Genomic DNA, 25,800 nt, shown 5'->3' on the forward strand with positions numbered 1-25,800 from the left:
TTGTTGCTCACAAATAGTACTTCATCAAAGCTCTTGTGTGAAGGTAGACAAGTGGCATACATTTCCTCAAGACACCTGGAAAAAAACCACCATACAACATGAAGAATTTCTAAGGACTTTCAATGTCAACAGCCACACAAAACTGAAGATCCTTGGGTCCAAACAGCTGAGAGGCAAGGCAAAATAAGAGCATCACAGCAGAAGGATGGAGTCTCAGTTCAATCCTTTTGTAAACCATGAACAAACACAAAATGAGCTGCCTGCATATTTCAGCCCTTCTGTGTTAAACTTTTCAAAAACACAACTAGCAAGGCCTATGATTCACTGGTGAGAAAAGCAGGAAAGATGCACTGTTCTGTACACCTGGTTACTCATTCTTTATCTTCATCAACTTGTTCAAGTTAAAAAGAAACTTGGGAAGGACCCATTATTTGTTCTGTCTTAAATAAAGAAGGAAGAAGGAAGGGAGGACATGCATACATTCCAGATACCGGGTATTCTGGGATGCCCTGTGCTGGTTCATCATCGCTGGGCATTGTTCTCGATGGGAAGAAGGGAATGATGGAGGCCTCTTGTGTGCTTAGGATCTAATGTTTCATGCTCCTCCGTGAAACTGTCTGGGCTTCCTGCTCCATCTAATGAGCTTTCACAGCTTGAATTTGGGGACAACATGTCCTGAAGAAGGTCTTCTTGCACTATGCCAGTCTCTTTGTTTACTTTACCCCGCTGGTTCCCTTCCTCTTCTTGGTCATTGAGCAGTTTGGCCAAGAAATTGATGTATTTCATAGCCAGGCGTAATATTTCATTCTTGCTGAGCTTTTTGTCAGGTGGGTGAGTTGGGATGAGCTTGCGAAGCTCAGCAAAAGCTCCATTGACGTTCTGCTGCCTCCACCTCTCACGGCTATTTGTGAATATTCGACGGACCACTTTTGTGTGAGGGCCTAAAGAAGACAAGAAATACAAGGTTAGTTACAGAAAAACAGCTTGTGTATCAGCTAGCACGCCTACATCTATTAGTAACAAAATTGGAGTTAAAGTTAAATAAATGTACCGGGGTTTTTTGGTCCATAAATTCTGGATGAAAACTATATTTAGTTTAATGTGCAGTCCAATTCTAGGCTATCCCTTCTGATGGAGCACAAGGATCCCCCACAATGGAAGATGGCTGGGGGAATCAGATCATCTGGTACATATAGAACACAAATATGAAAACAAAGCTGCTTCATTGTTATTTTGTTCTGTAAAAATAACTTGAACATTAAAGCTTTGCAGAAACAAAATAACAAGACATTTGAGTGTTAGGAGGATTGCCAACTATGATAAAGATATTTCATTTTGTCTTGCAGTAATAGATATCTATATCCTTGGGCCATTTAAGAGATGTGATATCAACCTTTAAAATAGTGGGTTAAACTCCAAAAGTGCCTAATGCAACCAGAAAAACATTTCCACTCACATAAGATGTCCCTTTCCAATTCTGTCAGTTCTCTCTTCCCACAGCATCTAATCCTGTGCCATTTCAGAAGGTCCCGTCAACCTTAGTACTGATTTTCAGGAGAGGTAAAGAGTTACAGTGGAGAAGATGAAGCAGGAAAGCTCTGACATGTGAACACAACTCTACTCGTGCTTCTCCTCATCCAACCCATAATGAGTTCCTGGCAAGTTATATTGTTCCAGGCAGACCAATCTCTATCCATTTCCCAGAATTAGGTGTGAAATAGCCTATTGTTATTGTTACTGTAATTATGACATTCAGAGGCTACACTAGAGACCAATGTTCTGTGAAACCAATTATTTAATCAGCTATTTGTTTAGTCTAATAGTTTGATACTATATTTGCCAACAGATATAAACTGAGACAGGCCTTAGTGAAATTATCAAGCATACATTTCCCATGCCAAAGATCCTAGGTCCAATCTCCAGAATTTTCAGGGAGGGCTAGCAACTGCTCCTGAAATCCTGGACACACATTGTCAGACTGGATCAAAATACTGGGCTTAATGTACCAATCATCTGATTTCTAAGTTCTTACTACATTGTCTGTAGGTTGAGTCATGGCAAGTGGATTTCTTTCTTTTTGGTAGAAACGTTTCGCTGCTTGTCCAAGCAGCTTCTTCAGTCTGGGCAAAGGTTGGTGAGGGGACCCCATAGACATATATGGGGTCCCCTCACCAACCTTTGCCCGGACTGAAGAAGCTTCTTGGACAAGCAGTGAAATGTTTCTGCCAAAAAGAAAGAAATCCACTTGCCATGACTCAACCTACAGACAATTCCACCGGGGTGACTGAGAATCTTCATCAACTTCTTACTACATTAAAAATATGGATGTTGGGGATAATGTGGTCCTAACTTTATCAAGCAAAAAAGGCAGAACTGGAATTGAAGGCTATATAACCCAAATAGTCTGCAAATTCCTATTATTAAACAAAAATGAATAGGAATTATATACTATTATAAACAGCATTAGAACATAATATATTTTTAAAAGCTCTTCTAAGGAATACCAAGATGAATTAACATTTAAGAGATAATGCTGTGCTGAAATCTGCACAATGTCCCCAAAGTTTTTTTTTCCTCCCCCCACCCCCCAGTATGAAAGTCATTTGGGTTGTTTTTTCACCATATTTAAAATCCCTTTTAGTAGTGTTTCTAAGTTGCTTCATCACTGCAATTGGGCAGAAGGGGTTGCTGGCACTGAATGTCTTTGCCCTCCTGGCAGCTTTACTTTCTCATCTGAAATAACCTCAAGGAAGTAGTTCTACATGAGGTTTTTGTTTAATGTAATTAAAGCATGGGAAGCCAGGGAAGCTGCGTATCACAGAAAAGAGAGGGTTAAATAGTGGGAAACAGGATACTCATATACATACTTTTCCCACCTTATAACTAAGATCCTTATATCCCAACCAAAATATATGGCTTATTGTTTAGACTGTGAATCAGTCCATCTTTTGGTACTTGGCCCATCCAATTGAACAGTCTGATGTTTCTGCTGAGACACATTCCTTCTGAATGGCAGGTCCCTGAGATAAAAAAAACTTGAGCCCCAGGACAAGAAAGCTCGCAGACTACAAGGTCTATCCAATGGTGGGCTAAATGTCCTGGAAAGCATTTCCACTTGTGAAAGGCAGGAAACTTGACTTTTGCTAATCTCCTACTTACACACCCTTCCATATGAGAGTCCTGCACTAGGGTAGCTCCAGACTACTGTGTCCTCATGATGTCATCAGCTTTGCAGAAATGAGCTAATTAATTTCTGGTTTAGCTATAAAGTGGCTTGCTTGCTTGCTTGCTTGCTTGCTTGCTTCCTTCCTTCCTTGTTTATTGGATGCTTGATTCCATTCCCCTCTTAGAGGGAACTCTTTATCATCTCTCATCTAAGCTCCTTAGTTTCAGGTGTTGTAAAAGAAATATTAGCTTGACTGCTCTGCTCCTCTCAATAGACCAGGGGAAAAAAAGCAGGAATGAATTTGACAGCTGTTTTGTCAGTTTTCTCCTTCTCTTCAGAACAGGAGAAACTGGCCTTCAAAATACTAGACTACAGTTTTTTTCTTATCATTTTGTGTGAAGTAGAAGTGGAGATTCAGTACAAGGCAGTGCTTTATACTCTTTATTCTCAACATTTCCAGGTGACAGAACTAAGATGACCATGGATCACCTTCAAACTGCTTCTGAAAGTTTGGGGGATAAAAATGGGGGTGATCTGAAAGTGCCAAACCAATTTGGAAGCTACCCACCAATTTTCAGAAGCCACTCATTTGGGCCCTAGGAGACTGCAAACTTAGATGATCATAAAAGTAGGAGGATACCTCACCCTGAGGAAGCACACAAGCTTCTCACTATTGCAAAAAAAAAAAAACCCATCAAACACAGGCCTGTAATGATAACTTACAAATCATAATTTGCTTTTAGTACAATTCAAATGCAGATATCAAAGCTGAGTGGACTACAGTTAAAGGATGCAGTTATCTCACCCTCTGTCAGACACAAAGAAGTAAAGGCCTAAGATCAACCACTGTCCCACCAGCTAGCCCACCTGCAAATCAAAGCAGGAAGTTGATCGTGTGGGATACGCCCACCTGATCCTAACAGATGATCCTGCTCAATGCTCCAGAAGAAGGCGAAAAAGCCCCGGTGTCTGCCTATGTGCCATGGGGAAAGTTTCCTTCCCGATGCCGACCTGGGCAACCAGTTCAACCCTGTGCATAAGAGTAAGAATCGCTATAGGTTAAAGCAGAGGGCAGAAGTAAAGGGCATCCCCCCCCCTTCTTTCCTTAAGCAACGTTTACCTGTAATTGATATTAACTTTGGGTAAACTGGGGAGACTACACACAGTTAACTTAATTGTTCTGAGCATGAGAGACAGGCATTTTTCAAAGCCAGTAGGAGCAGTAAATAAGTATTTAGGTTCTATTGGTTCAGCTGTTGCAACAATTAGACCTAACGCTATTGACTGTTGCTTTAAAAGAAAGCAGAAGGAATTCAAGTTTAAATTCAGCTTAGGTTTCAATCTGCACCTGTTATATGCTCTTGTCTTTTCTCTAGAAGTCTTATTTTCAGATGTATAGGCACTAATAGTAGCTAAGACTACTCTACTTTCCCATGGTATCTGTCCTATGACAGTATCCTCTGGTCCCCCTTCTACATCAGTGAGCCTCCAGCTGCAGGCATACCTGGTAGCAGTAATAATAAGCTGCCATTTTGAATTTTATTCAAGGGCCCCAAAACTGCACTGTTCTGGGGCCCTTCAAGAAAGTTAAATAATAAGTCTAAATGATCCTTAATGAAAATGGGGACATTGGTGAAAGTTTAAAATGGCAGGTCTAGACATTAGTGCCAGTGGGACACACTGGAACACCAGTAGCTTCCCAATGATGTCAGAAGCTGGCCTGGGCCTGGACAGAAATAAATAAATAAATAAATGTTTAAGTAAAATAATTCCTCATATGCTCACAGATTCTTCTTAGACAGTTACAGCAAGAGCTGGCTTCTTGGTGATTATTTGAACAGCTTTTCAAAGTTCAAGCTGGTTTGGAATCATTCACCAGAATTGGTCAAAAATGATTTGGCAAGCACAGGGGATCATGTTAGACCTCTCCTGCAAGTTTCATGATTTTAAGACCAGAATAATTTGGGGCCCATATACAAGAACAATTGCTTTCTTCCATGCCAACTGCTGGCTTTCTAGTATCAGAAGGGTTCCTCTGAGATGGAGGCATAGTTGATGATAAGCAATAGGACCTTCCTTGGTGATTCCACCAACATTGTGGAATTCTGTCCTCTGAAGAATGGGTATTCTCCCTCCAGATGTTTTTCACAGGCTGGTAAGGATATTTCTATTCTGGCTTTTGCCTAACAAGTTATGTTTTGCTTAAAAGCTGTTTATCTATTATCTTTGCCTCTGTATATTTATCGCCTTGATATCTTTGTAGCACTAACTGTATTTCTTTGTGGCTTTAAATGGTTATAAGACACATTCTGTCTAGTGTACTGCTATTAGAAAGGCTGGGCATATATACTTTAGGGGGAAAAACAAATAACTGATATGTTTGGGTGAAGAAACATCCTGCTTGTACCACCTTCATATTCTAAATTCCATTTTTATTAGGAATAGAGATCCTTAATAGAAGCAAAATTATACTAGTATCTTGGGTTGTTTTTTTTTCTTCCTAGCATTTTCCCACAGGTGCCAGGTCCACTTTTGGGATAATGCAGAAGCTTAGTTTAGTTTCAGGACTATCTGAGTTTGCGGTTATTGCACACCTGAGCAAATACCAAATCAGGGATCTGTCATTGCTAGACATTTAACAGAAGCAGTTCATCTGTCCAATAATAACTAGAATGACAGTAAATTCTGAAAAGTGTAGCTACCTTCTGGAATCATTTGGGCACATCTTAGAAATGTTGACTGCTTTTTTTAAGACTATATCACAACTGAGAAAATACAAAATATACCTGAATCCATTCAAATGCTCAAAATGAAATTTATATTTTACTGCCCAGATGTATGGAAATTAAAAGTCAATTGTGTTGGAGTATCTCTCTGAAGAAAGTTACTCATACAATATATTTCAAGCAAAACTTTAAAATATTATTATCCCAACTGATTTGCTGATCTGGAATTTGATTATAGGCATCTGGGAATCAGCAAAGATTGCAGTTGGTGTGAAAAGCCAAATTGTTTCAATTCAAATTCATGATTCAGATTAGCAAAACTAATTAATCTGATTCCAGTGATTGATTTATTAGAAGTCTGTGTGCCTGTCCAACTGACTCTTAACATCAATTCAAAGGCACCTAATTTGATGTCATCCATTAATGGTTCAATTCAAAGAATTTATCTGAAGAGTTGATTTGATCAAGTTGCCTTTGAATCAAAATTTTGAATGGGATCACTCAGTTGGTAGAAACAAAAAACTGCTTGAGAAAGGGCAGGACCATCTCAGATCAATCTACCAAGTATGCAAGAACCATAAAGTAAGTGCTGTGCAATAAGCATTTTGCTGGGCGACTGACTGCTATTAAGGAAAGCTGTTTTATCTCAACATTTCTTGCAAAGACTTTTTAAGGTGGGTCAATTTTATCATTCTTATGAGTCACTCACATGCAAAAAATATGTTACATCAAATCTGAAACATCCTGTGTGTTATTGATGGATTAGGGACAGAACAGGACATTGATGGGCAGCATGAAGGTATGACGTAGAGTGTTCAATAAGTGATTTATCCAAAAATAAGCATAGACCAATGGTGATGCTTTGAAGCATTGGAACGTCAAGAAAAAGGAGTTACAGAAGTTTTCAGAGAATATTGGAATGTTCACTATTCCTTCAGATGTTTAACTTGTCCATATTCTTTCTTTCCAGTAAATATTTTTCATGTAGCTGTGGCATTTTCAAGTTTTTAAATGATCCAAGCCTAGACATTCTTATGTATAATTGCCCATATGAAAGAACAGATTCTTGCAGATATGACAAAATCAAATACTATTTAGGGCTGGTTCTTCATTTGATTAATTGCCATTTCAAATGCTAACTTTATAGGAAATTATTGCCTGTAAATTTTGAAAAGAAATGAAATTTCTGGAAAAGAAACCTTTATCCAATACTGAAACTATAATTACTTGGAATGTTATTCGGTATTGTGTGTGTTCAGTACTTCAATATTCTATAACATTCCCTTCATTAATCTAGTGTTCTAACTTAAATGTGTTATAACCATAGTCTTTATTCACTTGAGTTGATGTGGACGTAGTCCACTGATTTTTAATGAACCGAGAAAATCAATCTTTACTTCACTTGCTCATCACTTGCTTATGTGATTATTCTATCTACTCTACAATAGGTTTTAGCTAATCCCTCTGGTTTTATAAGGATTTCATGGTTAACTTTGTCAAAGTATTTATTCTAGTAGAACAACATCACACATCATCCCTTCTTCTTCATGCTTAATACTCATCCTTCTAGGATATAGGTCTAAGCAGAAGAGATTCTTGCATTGTCAAATAAATGGATTTTAAAAATTATGTTTCCTGTAAAGCATCAGCATTTTTCTTTTTAGGTGTTGTCCACTATATTAGTAGCCTTTGCTTCTTCCATTTCTCAGCAACTTCATTTCTGAGGGAGCATCACCATTGCAGTGACAACCAAGTCTGGTTTAGATTTCTCATTGTCCAACATCCTCTCCTATAATTATGTATTGTATCTTCCTCCCTCTTGAAGTTCCAGCGCTACTGCCTATTTTGTATTAATTAGCAGAGATAGAAGAACCTTTGTTCAGAACCTTCATTTAAGCATTTGATGCTGTTAAGTACACATGCTTATTTTGAGGAGGAGAGACACTGGAGAGCAGAAGGAAACTCCCATGCCTCTTCTCCAAAATGAACATTTCACAGTATATCTTAATGTTGCCTTTATTTGATTGTGGCCATTCCATTGTTCCAAAATCTTAGGTTAATTGACTAGACATTTACGTAGCTCCTCAACCCCTCTCAAACTTCATATTTTAAAGTCCACTCTAAATGCTTCCCAAGAAATGCTATGAGAAGTCCTGAATCCTAGAGTGGTTCAGATATACTGTATGCCTTCTATTCTGTACTCACCATGCCACAGTTAGATGCTTTTAAAATTTTTCATTCAATAATGCAAAATTAACAAATTTTCTAACTTGGACAATATTTTACATTTTTCATCTAAATATCTAATTTATAGACTGAAAAATAGGTAAATTAGGCCATTTGAAATTTAATATGTTCGTATTCAAGCCTTATAAAGAAGTTTCACTGATTTCAGCATTCAGTAGGCAATGCAAATACTGGCACATGTGTTCCTAATTCGGTTGCCAATCAGAAGCAAAAGGAACTTACGGTGGACATGGGCCCTAACGTTATGACTAGCCACACCTGCAATTCCTTGGCCATTTCCTTATTTTAAATTTATGTATGCTATAAATTTATAGTATATTCTATCTTCTAGCACCATCAACTATGGCTGTTCCAGTATAACAGTAATGAGGACAGTCTTTATTTCACCTCAACAGTGTCTGGATGTTGCTGAATGATGCTAGAAAGGTACTAGTGATGAAATGGCCCTAAGACTTTTATCTATAAATCCCAACATCACAAACCTTAGTGGTATTTTCAGATGATCAGAAAGTAGACTGGGACTATGGTTAAGAATTGTGGTGATCAGCAGTACAGGAGATGGGCAAGTTGGTGAAGGAACTTTTTATCATCTTTGGTGGACTTGTGAGAAGGCCAGAAAAATTTGGGATCAAATATGTGCTAATATTCAAAAGATCCTTAAAGTGGACTTCCAAAAAAACCCCGGAACTGTTTCTCTTGGGTCTGACGGAGAAGCAGCTCAAGATACAACATGGGACTTTGCTTTTATGCATGATTACAGCAGCAAGTCTTTTATATGCACAGAGATGGAAAGATCCACAGATACCTACAGTGGAGGACTGGATTATTAAACTGGTGGAGCTGGCCCAAATGGCCAAGTTAACAGCGCTGATAAGAGAAAATACTGCTTCTGGATTTCTTTCCAATTGGCAACCACTTTTAGAATACTTGCTTGCGTCAGAAAAAAATGAAAAAATTTGATTTTGAGCTTTAATGATTAAATGGTTTGATTTGATAGAAATAACGGTACTAAGGTTTAACTAATCGTAAGAGATTATATTTGTAAACACATTCATATCTGTATTGGAGAAGGTTGGAAGTCACTTTCTGTTTCTGTTCTCTGCTTGTTCTGCACTTTTATCGTTTTTCTTTTTTCTTTAGTCCTGTGCTCTATCTTTTCTATATTCTATACGTTGTATTTTAACTATATTCTGAAAATTAATAACGTTCTTTAAAAAAAAATTAAAAAGCAATTGATGGGCAAGGATTTTTCTTTTCTTTTTTTTAACTATAGCAGCAATAGAATCAGTCTTCTGCCTTCTAAATTCTACTGCTGAAATCAAGAAAGGTGAGAATTGGGTAGAAGTTGAGAACCAGGAATAAATTTTATTTGAAATAATTGTTTGCTGCACTCAATTTTAAAAAATCCCTTAGCTTTTTAAAATTATTATTATTATTATTCTAAGTGCATTTTTGTGATGTTTGAGGAGCTAGAGGGAAAAAAAGTAGACACCAAAAATCTGAAATTTCACTATTTCCAGCCAAGTTGACAAATCCATGGATGTAGGTTTCTGCACCAAATCAGAAATATATTAGAAGGCAGATGAAACAGTTATCATTAAAACTACAATAAACCTCCTGCAAATCCACTATCTTTGGAGAAGACTCCTGAGAATACCATGGACAGCCAAGAAAACAAACAAATGGATCACCAAACAAAATAAACCAAGAGTCCTCACTAGAGGCACAAATCACCAGGCTCAAATTATCCTACTTTGGACCCATTCTGCGAAGACCCAGCTGTCTAGAAAAGGCCCCAATGCTGGGAAAGGGGGAAGGAAAGAGCAGAAGAGGAGGACCAGCAGCAAGGTGGACAAACTCAGTTACAGTGGCGATGAGTACACCATTGGGAGACCTGAAAGACCAGGTTAGGGATAGGTCGTCATGGGGACAATCTATCTATGTGATTGCTAAGAGTTGACACCAACCTGATGACACATAATCTCTCTCTCTTTCTCTCTTTCTCTCTTTCTCTCTCTCTCTATATCTATCTATCTAAATCCACTCCCTATGACCAATGCATGGTCTTCCCAAAGCATTCCAATGGAATTATTTTCAAATTCTTCTCATTTATGGACTCTTTGCACAAGCTGTGCAATGGGGAAAAGCACTTTCACAAAAACTCCATCCACATTAGAGAGAAAATGGAGTTCTGGATTGCCCAGCAATGCACTGAAGGACAAGTTCCCTGCTCTGCTACCAAAAGGCCCCTTTACATTTTTACATGCTGGTTTTTGAAAGCTAGTGCTGATAACTATAAAATCCAGAAACATGCAGAAAGCATATTTTCGCCACCTAGAGTTATTTACAAAAATAATAAAGGTGGGATAAAAAATAATTAAATAAATAAATATTTACAAATTGAAACTCCCCACTCCCAAGTGTTTTAAAGGTACACGTCTCCCCTTTGTACATTTTCTCAAAAAACCATGGCTAAGCACTTCATTGTTACAATACACCTTCAATTAGAATAATAAAGTTGGAAGTGGCCATTTAGATTATCAAGCACACATCTCTATTCAGCACAGGAATCCAATGTGATTCATCCTCAAGAGATGCCTGTCCAACCTCTACTAAACCTACCCATCAAAGGAAACTAAGCATCTTTACTGATAATTGGTTCCACTGTTAAATAATTCTAACGTTTAATTAAAATCTGCTTTCCTGTTTCTTAAAATCATTATCTCATGACCTCACTTCTGAGATACAAAGGACAGGTCTTGTTTGACCTGGGATTTGCTGTAGTGAACATGGGGCATTTGTTTTCGGTGAGCCTGTTTAGAGTAATATAAATATTAGTTTTCCATCCCTGTTGATGATGCCTGTCTAAAAGGCAATGTCTCATTGATAATCTACAGGAAATGATTATCAATTATCAAATGGCAGAAGTTTTCAATTAAACATTATTTCTGCTCCAATAGCTTAGCACTGAACATAGCTATTTTAAATGGACTATCCATGCAAAATCCAATTTAGATAAATGTTATAGAAATTTCAATTATTAAATGAGCTCCTAAAAAGTGCCATGAAATATTTAAATGCTGTACTTATTAATAAATGTTGCAGCACAAATGTAGAGATATCTAGAAGTGGAACAATTAAGAACTATTTATTTAAGTATCAGTGGTTAATAAATGAATATGAAGGAAACGTGAAGGACTTGCATATATGTTAAAAGAAAAACATTGCCAATATATGCCAAAAATCAGATGAGCAAAATCTGAAACCCAATTTTGATAATACAAAATTAGAAAAATGAATACAATTGAATTGGAGGTTTTCAAGTTTAACTCTGTAGCTTAAACATCAATTATCATATATGGAAAAACAGTAAAATCATGAGCAAATAAATTAGGCATTTGTACTGCTTTAAAATCTATTAAAATTCCTGCCCATCTTCTTAAACAATCTTATACTGGGAAAAAGTCTTGACCATTGCATGGCATTGAGCCAATTAATTATCCTAGGGCAATTTTTGCAGGGAATTATGAGAGCTGAATCCACAGTATCTGAAGAGCACTAGGTTCAGCACGGCTGCTCTGGGATAGCTAAGTCGGCCTCATCATAATAATTGAATCTTTTCTTAGCAGCTCTTGAGCAAATGAGCAATATATGACAGTGAGGGCTTATTCATAACAGTTGCTAGAGCTGTGACCAAAGTTATAACTCCACATTCGTAAAATCTCATCCTTATTTTGGCTTTGTTTACTCCAGGCCTGTACAATTTCTGACCCATCAAGCTCAACACCTCACACATTGTCCAACCTTCCTTATAACCTCCCAGAGCCTACCTACATCTCTTGAGTTGCTGCCTGAGACCACAAATACAGAGATGTTATCAGTCCAGAATATATCTTGGGTGGTCTGTGTAGGCCCTAACTGCATAGACTTAACCTCTACAGAAACTGGGTCGCTGTGACCTTGTGGTCTGTAATAACATTACATAACATAATGTAACATAACCGCCTTAGGCACGAAAGCCGGCTGGGTGACTTTGAGCCAGTCACTTTTGCTCAGCCCAACTCCCCTCACAGGGTTGCTGTTGTGGAGAAATCAGGAGGAGGAAGGAGTATTAGGTATGTTGGCTGCCTTGAGTTATTTATAAAAATAATAAAGCAGGATATAAAATATAAATAAATAAATAATAAAGTATTGAGTATATGGAACAAGGATGTGCAAACATGAACACTGAATCAGTTCAGACCAAATCTCTGAGCAGAATCCAATGAGATTCAATTTGGACTAATTTAGACCATTAAATGTATATGTCCATGTGTGGAAAATGTCTACATTGGTCTGATTTGATTCAAATGTGTTCAGTTGAAGAGTGTTTGTAGGGAGGGGGTCAAAAAAGTAAAGCTGGCAGCTATGACCATGTGATTGAAGCCCTGCCCCTTTTTTACATGTGTCATAAAAAGGGGGTGGGGCTTCAATTGCCTCTGCCTTCTTTACTTTTGTGACCCCCTCTAGGTATCCATGGTTCAGTTTGAACCAATGGATCCATTGATCTGATCCTGTGAATCAGTCCAAATGGATTCAGAGCATTAAACATTCATATAAACCTAATATATAACTTAAGACGAATACAAATTTCTAGTTATATATCTAGACCCATTTGCAGGATCTGATGCCTTCATCAAAAGGGCGCAAACAGCATTGCACCATCACAACCCAAGCTCTGCCTCTTTCATATGTGCATGTGATGTCAAGGGTGCAACATTGCTTTCATTATTTGCTCCCCCTTAGCCGTTCCCCCCAGGAAACCTGTGGTCATACATCTGCCACTGATATTTCAAACAGCTGATGTGAAAACAAATCTACAGTTGGTCATTTACTCTACAGCAGGGTTAAAATTATTTAATTTATTTCATAGATTGCTATGCCAGAATACTATCAATATTTCAGTACCAAAAAGAGATACATAATTATTTCAATGTATCTCCTGTTGTACATTTTTGCTCTGTAGCCTTCCTACACATATTCTGTCTCTCAAACTCTAAAGAAATTAGTCTTCCTCTAGGTCCAACCCCCACATACATCATTTAAATGATGTTTACTTCATTATGGTTTACATGAAGGGCAAAGGATCTTTTACACCCCAATTCTGGGAAGGGTTACCAGCCCCCCCCCAAGACACCTATGGAGTAGCTTATTACTAGGAAAGCATCTATAAGGTTAATTCTCCATAAGGAGATGCAGACAATAAGCTTGCTGGATAAATAACACTGGTACGATCTTCCAACAATCTCCCTTTTTTCTAGCCTATACAAAACCATCTTTAGAAGCACTCTTTCTGTAAAATGTTTGGAAATTTTGATATCTGCACAATGCAATCTTATATGTGCCTATTCAGATCCAAGTCCAACTGAGTTCAGTGAGGCTTAACCCTAAGACAGAGAGTAGTAGAGTTGCAGCCTTCTTAAACAGAATAAACAACACAAGCAGAACCAGATTATATTTGCCACTTTAGAGCAGCTTCTGAAAACAAGACAAAAAAGAGTCCCCCATTGGGGGAGATGGGCGGTGATATAAATTTAATAAATAAATAAATAAAAATTCCTTCACCTTCCCACTCCTGTTGGCCATTGGTTTATCATACATAAGCAAGCTACCATCAAGAGAAGCACCTCTCTATATTGTGCTTCCTGTTGCCGAGGTCTCCCAACAACTAGACCTGTGTAAAGCTTTGCAGAGCAACACAGCCCTTCCTCTGCTTCTAAAAAAGCAAAATGAAGTTTTGTACCAGCTCTGAGGCCTTCTCTGGCACATTTAACAGTTGGAAGAAGTTGCTGTGCCTGTGCAGCTACTGGATATGCCAGAGACGGTAACTTCTTCAGGAAGCAAATCACATTACTGTTGCACCATAGCAGGGCAATGGGAGACTACCACACAAATCACACTTACAAATCCTTCCATTCCGCTTCTAACCGTTGCTCAAGTGCATTCCCGCAGTCCTAAATTCAAAAGGAAGGGTCAACCCTAGCTAAAGTTGTTAACTGATCGCTGTCAAGTTGCCCTTGCTCTTAAGTGGCTGCAAAAAAGCAGCTCGCTGCTACATCTGTCTAAAATGAGCTTGAAGGGAGGGTGCATGGAGGAAGTCCCCTAGTGGAAGACAAAGGCAAAGCAATCCTGCCAAGAACAGGGTAGGGGGGAGAAGAAAGCTTTTCTGTTCGTTTGTCTCTCTGTCTGTTTGTCAGTTATCATTTTTATCACCTGGGACTAGGATGGTCCAGGAGCTGGATTTCCCTGTGCGATCATATTTTGAAAAGTCATAAGACAGCGTCAGGAAATTTGTGACATTATGTGGTTGTCACGTGCATTTATTTTGGTCCCTAACCTACTCCTAAGGTAAAGGTTTGAAGGCAGCAAATGAGACAAGAGCAACAGTAACAACCCTACCTATATACGATCTAAAATGCCTTCAAACAAAATCTTCCCTGGCCTTGGCCCCACTTCATTTTTTGCTTTGTTTTTGAAACCTTGGAAGCCATTCTACGCGGTCCTGTGTAATATTATTTATTTATTTATTTATTTATTTTTATCCCACTTTTATTATTATTTTTTTATAAATAACTCAAGGCGGCGAACATCCCTAATATTCCTTCCTCCTCCTCCTATTTCCCCACAACAACCCTGTGAGGTGAGTTGGGCTGAGAGAGAGTGACTGGCTCAAGGTCACCATTTTCCCTCTGCTTTTTCACTTTCAAAGGCTCCCTAGGCAATTGACGTCATCAAATAAATGCATAGCATAAAATGAGATGTATTCTGTATTTGCACTTACATCTTGGTGAGTTCCAGAACTAAGAAACAAACTCTAAGAAACAGAGGCTAGATACATACATTGTTTGCGAGTTGCAGAAAGACTTTAAAACACAGATGCCACCCCTCCCCAACCTTTACCTCTATTTGCTGCCAATCTGAGAAGGATACAAGAAGCACTGTGTTAGTCTGTGGCAGTGAAAAAATCAGGACTTTGGTAGCAGCTTTTCAGACTAGCAAGGTATAAACTTTCGTGAACTACAGCTCACTTTATCAGATGCATGAGATGGCTAAACTGGTGTAGGGTTTAAATTGGGATGAGATGGGGAGGGAAGGGAGGGGAAGACACCCTCTATCATTTTAGCAGCCCCATGCATCTTTTGAAGTGAGTTGTAGCTTGTGTGCCTTTTAATTCCATGTGTTCATCTCAAAAGGTGCTACCAGATTCCTTCTGCTATTTGGATTGAGAAGAGGGGCTGTCCATTTTCCTTCTATTTTCTTCCCATCTACAATTCAAAACCATTCATCAATCCACCCTTTGATTCTCTGGGATTGCCAGACTGCTCTGGAAATTGCAAAATGCAAACACAAAACCTGGTGCTTTATTGCAATCCATTCCTCTCCCACAGTAGGCTAGCGGAGGCATGGATAGATGATAGGAGAGGGAATTAATCCCAATTAAGCAACTGATTTGAAAATAATAAGGAAATATTTGAGTTGCAACCTGCAGCTTGAAAGCACTGCCCTTCCTTCAATCTCTACTCAACATTATCAGGTATGGTTTTCTTTATTTCTTGGTTCATAATTGTTATGGACTACAGGACTACAGCTCTGAAGGAGCCACCATAAAGCCACAAAGGGATAAAATAATCTCCTTCCTTCTGAACATGTTGTGTTTAACCTGAAAGGTCTCATTATTCTTCTTGCTGCCACCACTACTTATTGTTTTCACCTCCTAGCCTAGGGGTAATAGATAAAGATAGCCAAACACAAGAAAATATCAGCAGGCTTGGGGAAATCATCCATCCATCCATCCATCCAAAATTCAAAATTCAAAACAGCTCAGGGAAAACAATAACTGCTCTCTAACCACGGAATTCTGGCTTCTGGTTATCCAAGGGGAGGGAATGACTGGCTAGAAAGCCAAACCAGAGTACACAGTGCTACAACATTTTGTTGGAGGTCCAAGCTGTAGGCTATAAATTATGCTACCCAAGAATGCCTTGCCTCCACCCACTTGTACCCCCACCTCCGCCATCACCCACCCAGCAATACAAGGAATGAAAAAGCAATTGCAGGTCTTTAGACCCATACTACCCACAAAGAAGCATGCAGGGGCGGGGGTGGGGCAGGTAGCAGTTAGGGGGGAAATTGACTCACCATCAGAGAGCTCCACTTCATAGGGGGATGGTCTTCTTTTGACTCGGTTGTTGTTATACATGGAAAAGTTTTCGGGTTCACCAAAAAACCCACTGCAAAGGAAAAAGCAGAAAAGCGGGGGGTGGGGTGGGGGAGGGAGGAATTAGCTCTGCAGAGGTCTGCTGAAATCAGTCATCCAACTGCAATCAAACATCCGAACTCAAAAGTTAGTCCTATTGAATTAGGTGGTGGTAAGTCACCAGTAATTAGGCACAGTTCCCATAAGTATGTTACCTGTAGTTGCAGTTTGTACCCAATGTGTGGGCAATGTTCATCACACTCTTAGCATGGAAAATTTTTAAATAAAATATATTCACTTTGTAAACTTGACAGAAATCTGAATAAATGCTTTTCAGATCCAGATGCCTAGCATGTCTGACTTCTGACTTAGGCAACAGAAGAATTAAAATACATTTTGTAGCACCTTATTTTAGTCTGTCAGATAATTACCAGGACTACAGTATTTGGCTTCCATAAATATTGTCCAAGCCTTTCCTAACCAAGCTTGGCTGTTTTTTCAGTGTTCATTCCCAACATGTGTACATTAAGCTGCACTGCATTTCTGCAGATAGCGGAAAAGAACAATTGCCTGATGTAAATAATAATGACAACACATGAACAGACATTCATTAACACTAAGCATAATTTCTAGAATGATTCTTTTTCTCTTGATTCTGACATTCTGCTACAATTACACTTAGTTAGGAAAACTAAGTTCAGAACCCAGGCATTTCCCCCCATATTTTTATGCATTATGTTATTACAACTACTACATCTCTTACAAGTAACCGTTTTGTGTTTAATTGTTCTTTTGCCAAGAAGAACATAAAATGGGGCAATCTTGCTGCAAATCTGCCACATTTTGATAAATGACCTAGACCAACCTTTCCCAACGTGATGCTTGCAAGCTGCATGGATCACAATGCCTTTTATCATCCAACCAATGTGCCCATTGGCTGGGTGTGATGGGAGAAGTAGTCCCACACATCTAGAGGGCCTCAGGTTATGGGCTGATGCATATAGATTGTAATGGGCCACTTAGTGCTGGCATTTAACCCAGTCTTCTCTGTCCTGCTTTCAGTAGAAAACATTGTTGCGCCTTTAATATAGACTGATAGCAAGAAGAAGAGAAGACTGGTTTGCTCCGAAGGTCCATCCTTTTTACTGATTATTGGCTCAGAAATGAAAACTGTATTTACTTCATTGCACACCAGGACATAAACACACGCGTGGGCACACACACGCACACATAAAAACCCACATCTACCTATTTAACAGAGTCCATTAAAGGTAGATTTTGAATTCTAGTCCCTCCTTAGCACGAAGCCAGCTGGGTGACCATGGGCCAGTCACTTTCTCTCGGCCCTAGGAAGGAGGCAATGGCAAACCACTTCCGAAAAACCTTGCCAAGAAAACTGCAGGGACTTGTCCAGGCAGTCTCCAGGAATCGGACACGACTGAAGGGATTAAAAAAAAAAACTCTGCTTCACAGGCCAACCTTCCCACCGGGAGAAGGAAAAATGGGGGACAAAGAGAAAGCATAAAATCAGAAAGGAAACATCAGAAAGCGAAACCAACGGCAGTGTCTAAAAGAAGAAAAAGCTAAGAAAACGGCTGCGTGGCAAAAGAAAAAAAAATTCCTTACTCTGGGGAAAAAAATCAAGCAAAAGCTAACGGGAAACTCCCCACCCCCGGTTGCACCCCATCCCCGAAACTCCCGACGAGCCGAGGCCCCGCCGGGCTGTGCGACGGACCTGCTGGAGGCGCTGAGCGGGGCCCCGAGGCCGTAGAGCATGGCTCTGGCCGGCGGCGGGAGCGCGGGGGCTGCCGTAGGACTGAGGTGCACCATGCGGACGTCGCTGCTGCCGCCGCTGCCACCACCGGCCGGGGGCGTGCCCGCTCCGGCGCCCACGGTAGTGGCGAGGGCGAGGGCGGTGGCGGTGGCCGGCTCGGAGCGCGGCACTCTGCTGCTGCTGCTGCTGCTGGTGCTGCTGCTGCTGCTGCTGCTGGCGTCTCGCTCTCTCTGGCTCTGCAGGGCCCCGGCCGGCGCGTCCCTCGCTTTTATAGGGCGGCCGTTGCGCACCAGCTCGATCACTGGCACCGGCGCAGCAGGGGGCCCCGGGCCGGGGGAGGGGGGCGGCCGACCCGTTTCCTTGGCAACCCCATCGAGCAAGGCCGGCTCCCCCGGGAGGGCCATTCCCCTGCGCCTCCGATCGCCGTTGCCGCCGCCGCCGCTGCTGCTGCCGGAACCCAGCCCCAAGTCCGGCTCGCCGACGCCTTCCGCTCCAGCTCCGGTTCCGTGCGCCGCATCCCGCGGCGGGTCACTGGGGGACCTCTCCATCAGCATCCTGGGGAAAAAGGAGAAGAGGAGAGCGGTGAAGGAGGGGCGCGGCAAGACATCGGGGTGGGGGGGGGGGGAGAGGAGGAAAAGGAGGAGAGAAAATTGGGAAGGGAGAGAAGAAGAAAAGGAAAGCGGGGCGGGGGGGAGAAAGACAGGGGAGCGGAGGAGAAGCCGCAAAGAGCGCAGAAGAACAGGGAAAGGGAAAGGAGAGCGGGGAGGAGGGAGGGAGGGGAAGGCGGAGGAAGGAGGGCAGCGGAAAAGCCAGGAATGCCACAGAAGGTGAAGAGGGGGGCAGAGAGGAAGGAAAAGAGAGGGGGGCTCAAACAACAAACGCCGAGAAGGAAACGGGGGGAGGCATCCGAGGAACGTTAAACCCTGGAAGAGAAATGCCCCGAATTGCCAAACAGCCCCAGCGGAGGGCAGCAAGGCCCGCTGGTCCTGGGCGGCGGAGGCGGCGGGCGCTGCTCGCTGTTGGACAGCAGCGCGGGACACCCGGAGAGAGGCGCTGCGCTTGGCTCGGAGGATTTTGCGCTTCCGACGAAGAGTCGAGCCCCCAATCCGGGACATACCCACGTGGCCCGAAGGAGGGCGCAAGGACACCTTCCTCCAGGGGCTCTGAGACACTCCCCCCACCCCATCCACAAGAGCAACAGGCCTTATGGGGAGCTCCTCCTTTCAGTCCCCAATTCCTCAGCCCTTCCTTGGCCTGGCCTGGTGGTGCCTTGCCTGGCGGACTCCCAAGGCCTGGGAGAGGTGGGGCCGAACCCGAAAATCAAAACGCTCCGTGGGGTTAACCTTCAAGATAGCCACCTCAACAGTTCAGCCCGTAGATTGGAGGGGAGTGGTGGAAACGGGGCGCTTTTGTTTTTCGATTCAACCCTTCGGGGAACAGAAGCGAGATCACCTTAACTTCTATTAATAATAGGCAAGGCAACGTGTAATCAGAAATCATATCAAGGCAGAAGGGAAGAGAAACAAATAAACTGACGTAGGATAGCTGTACCGGTCTAGATAGAGAGATATCTAGATACAGAGGCGTGACTGAATTCTAATTTATTCTCCCGGCATTGCAAGGAAAACGAAGGCGAGAAATACTCGCAGAGACCTCAGCTTGGGCACTCTAAGAATCAAGTCCCACGTGCCCCGCTGAGGTCCCCGTAGAGAACTGCGCGTTCCGCCTCCCAATTTACGCTGCGTCGAAATAAGCGGTGGGGTAACTCGCCCCGTCCGCTACCTGGAGACCGGCGCACCTTGTTTGTTTCTTTATTAAATGTATACATTGTCCATCTCACTATAAAGGTGACTCTTGGCCGAAAGCGTTTCTGAGGCCGGCGCTTGACTCCAGGTTCTTAGTGCGCTGCCCCCGCACTTTCCTTCCCGAATTTCGGCTCGGAATTCACATACACACCTACATCCACACACACACGCACACAGACGCCTCCCCTGCCAAATGATGCCCGGAAATCACTTGTGCTCCAGCGTCCCTCTTGGTGTCCGTTTGTGCTCCGGGCTGAATCAAGTGCTGAATCTATTACATTTCAAATCAAATCCTTTATTGTGGCCAGTCCCCCCAGTCCCCAACGTTAAACCGAGTTGTCCCATGTGCAGAAACGATCTTAGCCCCCGGAAGGCTTGCCCTCGGGATATTGATCGGCGGAAGAAAATAACGGCCAAACCCGCCTGGGCTACACTTTCCTTCGACGCCAGGGCAGACGGATGCTCGGCTTCCTGCTAGGCAGGGAGATAAAGAAATGTTTCAGAGAAGGAGCACTAAATGGGAAGTGTTGAGGCCTGGGATTCTGGAAGAGCAGCTCGAGCTGGTTTTGGAGGTAAGAGGGAAAAAGCCTTTCTGTGTCTGTCTAGAAACGCCAAACCCCACACCAAATCTGTGAATGCAATCCCAAAACCACTTTCTCGGGTTTCGTCCTATCAGCTACAACCCCAAACACATTTTCTGGGCAAGAAATCAGTAGGACTTAATTGCTAGCAAACCTTCCCCAAAATGTACTTAGGACTGCAGCCTTAATCTTCCGTCTTGGTGTTTCAGTTTAAGAGCGCTGAATTACTGTGATTACATTTATTCTTATTGCAGAGGGGAAACAAGGGCATTTGAAACAAATTTATATTCCAACTGACTAGTGATGTGGCCTAAAGAAACCCATATTTGAAATTGCTTAAATGCAATCAAATTGTTTTCATTCGGCTTTCTCTACTGAGCTCCGGGTTAATTTCACGCCTCAGATATAAATCCAAGCGGCGTCTAGTTCTCATGTGTAGGGGAAAAAAATGGACGCAAAATTTGGTTTCTGATGAACTGGAGGTGAAGCAAAGACAGGATAGGTTTTATCAGCCCACAAAGGTTGTTTCCGCAAATAAATAAAATAAAATAAGCGGCCCAAAGTAAGAATTCACTCTTTACCAAGGTAAGCAAATATCCTCCTTGTACATTCATGTATAACATTAAGGGGCTTTTTTTTCCTTTGTCTTCTGTGAGTCCACCACTATGATTAATTAACCATAGTTTTAACCATCCTATTTAGTCCCATGTGCTGTGTTCCCGGTACACGGTAAGCCAATGCCAAACAAACTACATTATGGCTTCACTGGTTGTATGGCCGAAGCAAGAAAATATGATTGCGCTGTAACTCGGCTATCTATGAAGCTGCAGTCTTCAGACTCAAATGGAAGGTCAGCAGCACGGGCCTGAGTTTAGCACTATGCCATTCTTTGACCATGGTTTACTGAATAAATCAGAGGTATCTGGGCTGGCACACCCCATGCTTTGCAGACTATAATGGCTGGGTATTCATGAAATATGAAGTCCAAACCAAGCACACACTTTTGGCTTAGCTTGAGTTTTTCAGCGGAGAACGCCATCAATCCTGAAATAATTCATTTAGTGCTTCCCTATCCTGGGCTGCAAATCTGCGGATATCCGCTAGATGGGAGCAAAGATACAGAAATTCTGGAACACCTTGTTACCATCCAGGGGTCATCCGCAGTTTTGCAACCGAGATCTGGAATTCCCGAATTCAACAACTACGGTTCGATATTAGGAGCCCGCTATTTAAACGTCACCGGACCCGAAATCAACTTCGATCCAGCAACTCCCTCCTCTCAGGGAAACATGTTTCTCGCCCCCCATATCTGCCCCGGCTCTTGACTCCAAAGGTCTCTCTTTGAAGATTTGTCTTTAGACCCGAGGCGATCGCGTCGATTTCTCTGGTCTCGGAAAGGCAAGACATTTCGCTGGTAGTGGGTGAATCAGAAAATCTTCGTAAAAAGGACGTCGCTCATCAGTCTCTGCCTGGCGGGGCGTCTCCTGCCCCCTCCCCTTAAAAAAAAGGAATTTCCCACCTAGCAGGGGAAACATTCACACCTGTCAGGCTGAAGAAGCAACCGCCTTGGCTGCCGGTTCGGCCAAGCGCTTCCCGCTGTCAAGGCCGCCTGCTTCTCTTCCAGCCGCCTAAGGCGCCGAACGAGAGCGTTCCAGCCAAGGCCTTCTGGGGAGCGCTGGAGCTCCCAGGGCCGAGCAGCAGTGCCGACGGGTGGGGCCGAGGAAACGGGGGCAAGGGAGAGCGATTCACCTCGGGGGCTGGGAAGCAGAAACAACGAACACCGCCAAAGAAGCCGGAGACCACAGGGAAGAGTGCTGCGCGATCCCAGCAACCCGCTGAAAGCAAAATCCGTTTCGTTTTAGGCAGCCTAGAGAAGCGCCCCCCCCCTCTCCGTCTGGGTTAATGATAGAAACACTCACAGCCCCTTGTAAGCTGGGACCGTGAAGTACTCTAAGCCATGGTGGGAGGGGAGCTGCTTAGTTTTGGGTTGCGATGTTGGCTTAGCGTGTAGCGCCAGCCTCTCCAACTGTGATTTATCCAACAAACCACAGTGATGCGAACCATGGCTTAGCCGAGGAATGAGGCGCGTCTCAGAGTCTTCTACAGTCTAGACTTCTCGTTAGAGGAGGATTCTTGCGCAGCTCAAAAATAATGGCGTCCTCCTCTTGTATCCTTTACCGGTACAAAAGAAGGACCCTTTCTTGTATCGCGAAAGGCTTTTTCCCATTTGGAAGAGTTTTGATTTTAAGAAAGAGGACATCCGCAATCCTCGAGTGGCTTCCGAAACCACCGCTGGATCGTTCGGATCCTGCAGTCCGTCAGCGGGGAATTGGATGAGGCGGCAGCCTACTTGCGGCGGAAGAGGGGCAGAGCAAGTCAGAGATCTTCGTTCGTGCTGGGAAAAGCGAGGTTGTACGAGAGAATTCACCTTCTCCAAGCTGATGCTCCGGATAGATTGTACTACAACTCCCAGAGTTCCCAGGGGGAGGCGTATAGGCCAGCACATCTGGAGGACCAGGCGATGGATGTTCTATCAATTGGATGGCCCAGCTTCGTAGATGGAACTAAGCAGAACGTATGGTTTACTCAATAAATCACAGTTGAACAAACTATGTTTTTGTGCAATGTGTGAAGTCAGTCATTGTGGCTTATGCAGCCAACAGTGGCTTTCAGAAACAGCACTCCAGGCTTCTATGCCTAAAAGCAAGGAGGTTCGTTCTACTAGATTTGCTGAGCGTTTTCGTGGCAGGCGAAGTCGTAGAGGAAGATCCCACTCCCCCAGGCTATTGGCCACGGCGCCTCCACATTTAGCGGAGGTCTGACTCGGACACCAAAACTAAACAAAAGCTTTCTTGCCTTGCTTCTTTTTATACTGATATGCAGCAGGGTTAAAAAAAAAAAAAGGCTGTTAAAAAGGTCTGTAATAAGACGAATTGGGTTTAATAAACATGTCATAGAATGCCAGTGACCTTACAGTATGGACATCCATACAATCATTTTAAAAGGTGAGGTCCCCTGAGATCCCCTGGGGCAGCCACCTGGTGGTCCTAGTCACTGGGACAGATGGCTGAATGGGATGAGCCTTTTAAAACGTGACTGAAAAAGACGAAGGCACCAGGAACGCAGAGCACCACCTTTACCTTGGCATCCATGAAGTGTGCGTTTCCCCGTCCAGAAGTAGCCATACTTCAAATAGTCCCAGTGAAATGAATGGGACCCAAGTTAGCTGTGACTGACAAGTCGCATTCATTGCAATCGGTCTGCTCAAAATAGGAATAAGCCTGAATTTCATTCCTGAGACTTCTCTCTATTCCCAAACAGTTTGAGGACTGCCTATGCTGAATCTTACTGATTTATGCAATTTTCAGTTTCTTCTTTCAACTCATAAAGTCACAGACACCAAGCGTTTGCTTTTATTACACATATCAATGTGAGTGTCTATTTAATATTGATATTGTCCTTTTGTGCAATTAAGATATGCCACTCTCTATATTAATAGCCAGATTATTTACATTTTATTTACATGATACGTATAGTTACCACAATTAAGAATTAGATGACTTTGGGAACTAGCATGATGGCTATAGGAAATTTAATTTTGCCTATCAATCTAGTATGATTTTTTTTTTTACTTGCCAGATAGATGATAAAGACTTCAGGCTTCATTTACTACCCTGATTTTCTTAAATTATCAACATAAATAATATGTCATGAAAATTAGAAGAAAAGGAGAGGGAATAACCACCCAATACATAAAAAACTGTTTTGTATTTGAAGTCCTAACGAGGCTAGTGCGGCAATAATATTATTTAATTATATCATTAATCAGTATTAAACAGATTCGTTTGAAGTTAGTTTTCCACCACTAGTACCACTTTCTTCGTCCAGTTTGTTGTGGATGTCCTAATTCATATAATTTTGCTGTGCTGGTAGATGCTTCCATTTCATCCAGTCCTATATTAGCCCTCGGCGAGCACACTCTCTTTTAAATCAGAAAAACAATATTTTGCACAGCTCCCTTTTTTTTTTTTAATTTGACAAGAAGTCCATGCCCTTTGCCAAGCTACTCTTCCTGCTTTTCCTTTTCTTCTCTCCTCCTTTGAAATGCTCTTCAAGGAAGCATACAAAGAGAGCAGGCGCAGCCCTCTTTTTGCGGCCTGCTAGGTTTCCACAGAGAAATGGAGCGGCCTCACATCCGAATTTTGCACATCTCTTTCCTGGTGCTTCCCTCCTTGCCCCGCTAATATCTTGAACTTCACAATTGAAAATTGTACTTCATTTCCACCCCTGCACGCTGAATTATTGAGGGGGGCGGGGAAGGAGACGGGGCGGGGAGGAGGAGAGCGAGGGAGTCAAGACCGCTGAATCGGATTAATCTTAATCTTCCCCAAAGCCATCGAGTTTTAGGGGGTGACCGGCTCGGCCGCATTTCCGGCGCCCCCAAATGTTTGCTTGTCTGGTGCGAAACTGGAGGTTGTGGGGGGGTTACTCTGAAGTCCGCGCGCGGGCCTCACGGGGCACTGTGCCCAGGGAAGGCGTTTGGGAGCGCTGCCCACTCGACGGCCATTTCCCCGGCTCCAGCGAGCCCGGGTTCTCTTCCAGGACAGGCTGGTTCACCTTGAAGGGTCCCCTACAAGCAGCCCGACTGCCAGCGAGCAAAGCAAGAAATAGATCAACAACTCAACCCAGGACTTGGTCGTCCTTCCCTTCCCTTCCCTCCTTCCTCCTGCCTTTCTTTACTACGGAGTATCTGTGTGTAAAAATACACAGAGAGCGAGGGAGCGAGAGAATGAGGGAAGGAGGTGAGTGGCTTGAGAAGGAAAGGGGACTGTTCCCTCCGCCTTTCCAATATGGTTTGCACTCTCCCTTTTTGAAATAAAATAGTTAAAGGAGAGTGTGCCCTCCCCTGCTATATGTGATGTTTGCGGGGGAGGTAACCGAAGAAGCGATTTTCTTCTTTTAACAAACAAATAAACAAAAAGCGAGAAAAACGACCTCTTTACTCACCACTTGTTTTTCGTAGGTGAAAATGACTGGAGCCATTTTGCGGCCTATTCATGGAGGCTGGATGGGCCCCCCTTCCTCCAGTAGTATATAAAAAAAAAAAAAGAGGAGGAGGAGTGTTGGGCGGCTTCGCAGCGCCGGGAACTCATTCCCACATCACGTCCAGTTTCCTATTTAGTATGGAGAGCGGATCGCTGGAGCAACGTGGCCAAGCGAGATAAGCCGCTGGCACTGGCCCGCCTGCCCTGATAAGCCCCTAAA

General features: G+C 42.6%; 1 protein-coding gene across 2 annotated transcripts; it reads right to left on the minus strand.

Moving 5' to 3' along the window:
* Window positions 1-25,621, minus strand: TAL1 (TAL bHLH transcription factor 1, erythroid differentiation factor). 2 transcript variants are annotated; one of them, XM_063300123.1, is made up of 4 exons: window positions 25,543-25,621; window positions 18,111-18,704; window positions 16,318-16,409; window positions 1-941 (listed from the first exon to the last, which is right to left on the minus strand). In XM_063300123.1, the coding sequence occupies exons 2-4, from the start codon at window positions 18,701-18,703 to the stop codon at window positions 523-525; spliced, it is 1,104 nt and encodes a 367-aa protein (XP_063156193.1). In that variant the 5' UTR covers window position 18,704; window positions 25,543-25,621; the 3' UTR covers window positions 1-522. The 2 variants fall into 2 exon arrangements, with proteins under 2 accessions (XP_063156193.1, XP_063156192.1); XM_063300122.1 differs by lacking the exon at window positions 25,543-25,621 and having other exon boundaries at window positions 18,111-18,815.
* Between the last annotated feature and the right edge of the window lie 179 nt (window positions 25,622-25,800).

The sequence above is a fragment of the Candoia aspera genome, chromosome 3 (genome assembly GCF_035149785.1).
Source record: "Candoia aspera isolate rCanAsp1 chromosome 3, rCanAsp1.hap2, whole genome shotgun sequence".
In the NCBI taxonomy this organism is placed as follows: Eukaryota; Metazoa; Chordata; class Lepidosauria; order Squamata; family Boidae; genus Candoia; species Candoia aspera.

Bases quoted from the DNA above. Each gene is read 5' to 3' on its own strand.
- TAL1 (XM_063300123.1), bottom strand. From the start codon at position 18,703: ATGCTGATGGAGAGGTCCCCCAGTGACCCGCCGCGGGATGCGGCGCAC. The intron at 16,410-18,110 runs GTCCGTCGCACA...TTTCCTTTGCAG, and splicing joins CCGCTCAGCGCCTCCAGCAG to TGGGTTTTTTGGTGAACCCG. The intron at 942-16,317 runs GTGAGTCAATTT...TGTCTTCTTTAG, and splicing joins TGAAGTGGAGCTCTCTGATG to GCCCTCACACAAAAGTGGTC.